The 3756-nt window shown below is 34.5% G+C and overlaps 1 protein-coding gene across 1 annotated transcript in view; it reads right to left on the minus strand.

Moving 5' to 3' along the window:
• Positions 1-664: 664 nt before the first annotated feature.
• Positions 665-3756, minus strand: part of LOC105619465 (alpha-amylase) — a 4952-nt gene continuing 1860 nt past the window's right edge. The window contains exons 2-4 of the mRNA XM_012200982.1: positions 1893-2323; positions 1281-1647; positions 665-1177 (exon numbers count right to left, since the gene is read on the minus strand). Coding sequence (XP_012056372.1) covers positions 665-1177; positions 1281-1647; positions 1893-2323 — 1311 coding nt within the window. The remainder of the gene's footprint in view (positions 1178-1280; positions 1648-1892; positions 2324-3756) is intronic.

Raw genomic sequence — 3756 nt, forward strand, 5'->3', positions numbered from 1 at the left:
CTTCAAGAACGGTGATTTTGACGTCCAAGGTCATGCTCTGTATTTGGTGGGACCAGTTCGGCGTAGTGTATTATGAACTGTTAAAACCGACTGAAACAATCACAGGCGATCGGTATCGAACGCAATTGATGCGTTTGAGCCGAGCATTGAAAGACAAACGGCCGTAATACAACGAGAGACACGATAAAGTGATTTTGCAGCATGACAATGCTCGACCCCATGTTGCGAAAATGGTCAAGACATACTTGGAAACGTTGAAATGGGAAATCCTACCCCACCCGCCGTATTCTCCAGACGTTGCTCCCTCTGACTATCACTTGTTTCGATCAATGGCACACGGCCTGTCTGACCAGCACTTCCGGTCTTATGAAGAAGTAAACAATTGGATCGATTCGTGGATAGCCTCAAAAGATGACCAGTTTTTTCGACGCGGGATTTGTATGCTACCCGAAAGATGGGAGAAAGTAGTGGCCAGCGATGGACAATACTTTGAATCATAAATGTATAACCAGTTTTTTACAATAAAGCCTCGAATTTCGGAAAAAAAAACGGCGGAAGCAAAATTGTACACCTAATAGAATACAAGTTATTCTTCAAGAAAAATACTTAATGTTTAGATATAAATTATTACAAGATAAAGATAAAACATTTTGCTTGAAGGAATTTAACGGTAAATAAAATTATTTACCTGTCGATGAATGGCGAGCACACCATCTTCCTCATTCACCAAGATTTCTATATACGCCTTTCCATTTTGATCCACTGTTACGGTTTTACCGGTACATACATTATTCTCCAAATTTCCAGAGATAACGTCGCAGTAAATACCAGGCTGCAGAGAGGTATAGAGATGCTGCTTAAAGTCATGTCCGTCACCATTGATCGCAATGAAACCCGCGTTCCCGCGACTGAAAGCGATTTGATTCTGGCCATTGTCCCACCAGTTGTTCACGTCGGTATTATTCGCAGCGATTCGGAAGCGCACCATGTTGTAAACCTGACGCCATCGATGCTCGCAGATCCAACCGTTACCGCAGGTTTTGTCAGAGTTGATGGTTGGAGATATAAGATTTCCTATAGAATCCTGCGGCGGGTTAGCGTCAAAACTGTCAAAAGCGAAGGAACTCATGATGCGCGCAGTTCCATAAGGATGTGCCAACATGAAAGCAACGGCCATCTGCAATATCACTTATTATTAATTCGATATTTAGATAAAGACGTAATTCAGTCTTCGTGTTTTTCTGTTTTTAATTTCTCTAGTTCTCTCGAGAATCACTTGCCTTGTATTTTTTTGATGATTTGTAGGTAAGTATTTCGGGGTGGCCACGTTGAGTATCGTGATTGTCAATAAATACTACAGCATCCTGAGATGGTAACAAACCCCAAGCTTCTCCCCAATTGGAAAACCATTTCAATTGATTCTTTCCGTTCAAGGCGTTGCTGAGTTCTATACCGTATCGGAATTCCGTAACCGCGCCGAAAGAGTTGTATTCATATTTACTGATTGCTTCGCTGCCATAATCAATCACCTCTTGGAATACATAAGGTCGCGCACCTGAAGGGAAATTATGCTCGGGATTGAGATTTTTCACCCGAGAGTAGATTACCTTTAGATCCTCCGGCCACATGTGTTTAGCTGCGTCTACTCTAAAATCCAGAAATTGATGAAATGGTTTATGTTGGCAAAATATAATAAATAAATGCATGTATCTTGTTTAATTAATGATTTTTAAATTATCTTAAAAATATTACTAAAAATTTTTGCTTATATCGAGATAAGGGAAAATAAAGTTCCAGTACCTGGAAGGAATAATTTCTTTGATCAGATATTTCGAAATATTGATTGGGAAATATTGTAACAGAATCGCATGGAACCTAAAGATTTTACTAACCGGTAGCCAGCGACTCCAACATCGATTATTTTGTTCAAGAAGTTGACTATCTTCTCTCTGACATATTCTTTTGACTGATCGAGATCATGCAGGCCGGATAGCTCGCAATTCCGCACATTTCCCGCATCTTGATAATTGTTGATGGGACAAGAGACATGAAAATCAAATCCAGAATACGGTACTCCCGGATAATTGAAGTTTTGAGTATCCGCTGTTGAACCGCCAGTACCCTTTGCGTTTTTGTGATTTCCGGTCATATGGTTGAAGACCACATCGACGTAAATCCTTACACCGGCATTGTTACATCTGCGAACCATGTCCTTGAATTCCTCCGCCGTGCCTGATCTCGTAGCCCATTTATAAGATATAGGTTGATAACGTTCCCACCATGGTCTATTCTTTACGATCACGTTCTCTTGGATCGGAGAAACCTATGATAATTTAGGAAAATTTGTTCTAATTATCTAAGTATATATTGCCACTTAGGCGCAGAATTAAGGGAAATATTTTTGTGAAGCATATCAACCCTCTTGAGCTGATGATAAGTCTATTTGGAGCCACTTAATTATAAATCTTTTTCATCAAAAATGTCAATTAAATTTTCTTTTTCTATAAAAATTCAAATTATTCTTATTAAGATATATTTACTTAGCATTATAAAGGGATATAATTCTTCTATATCTTGATCGCTTGAAAATAGACATTCTTTGGGTTTGATTACGAAAAATATGATCAATTTTTAATTTGGCACCTTTTTAATATATATATTTAACTTAACAGATGTAAAATTTTATTTCAAAATATTAATGTTTGGATAAGATAAATCATAATTTTATGTAAATCATAATTTTATGCTGAGAAATAGTATACACAATTCCGTCATTTTAGTGCCTGAAACAGAAAAATGAATTTGTTTCATAAATTATATAATATTTCTTATCGTATGAAGATATCACACGATAAGGAGTATATATTGTATAATTTATGAAACAAATTAATTTTTTTGGCTAACCGGACTATCGGAATTGTATACTATTTTCCGGCATATATAAAGTCTTACTATATCTCTTTTAAATATTAATATTTTTAAATAAAATTTCATATAAAAACAAGTTCAATATACTAAAAAAAATTGTAAAATTAGAAGATGTAAGATTAGTTTTTTATTTACTTTCTTCACAATCCAAGTCGAAAGAATATTTATTTTTTTATTAAAATAGGATAAATTTTTAATTTTTATACGATTTATATGTTTTATATGAGTTTTTTTACAAGTCACTTTGGTTTCTTGAAATTAATTAGTGTCTTTTAATTAACTAATGAACTAATGGATCTTATTAGACTGGCGCAGCGTCAATAATTGTGTTACTGATTTGCCGAAGCAACTCCGGAGAGTTAAAACATATCTTTGTCATTGTCTTTATTTACCATAATTAATAATTTTGTTGTAGCTTTAGCTCTTAATTTAGCATTAATTTTTATGGGACCGAAACTATATTTTGATGTAAAATGACATAATGGATATACTATAACAAAGCTTACTCAAGAAGAAGTTGTAAAATTTAAAAATAGACTATTGTTCTTTAAGTATTAAAAAAAGTTTCTAAATTTTTTACAGTCATTTCGTGTCATAGTTTTCTTCAAAATTTGTTAAACGCTACACGCAGAAAAAATACATATTGTACGCAAATAATAATATTAATAACTTGTTTTAAAAATTATTTTTCTTGCTTATATATTCGCAAAATCTATCATATGTTTATCACAAGCATCAAATTTATTCAAAATTTATTCTAAATCAACTGGCTCTCTGTGTGTGTGTGTGTGTGTGTGTGTGTGTGTGTGTGTGTGTGTGTGTGTGTGT

The sequence above is a fragment of the Atta cephalotes genome (genome assembly GCF_000143395.1).
Source record: "Atta cephalotes unplaced genomic scaffold scaffold00021, whole genome shotgun sequence".
Classification (NCBI taxonomy): Eukaryota; Metazoa; Arthropoda; class Insecta; order Hymenoptera; family Formicidae; genus Atta; species Atta cephalotes.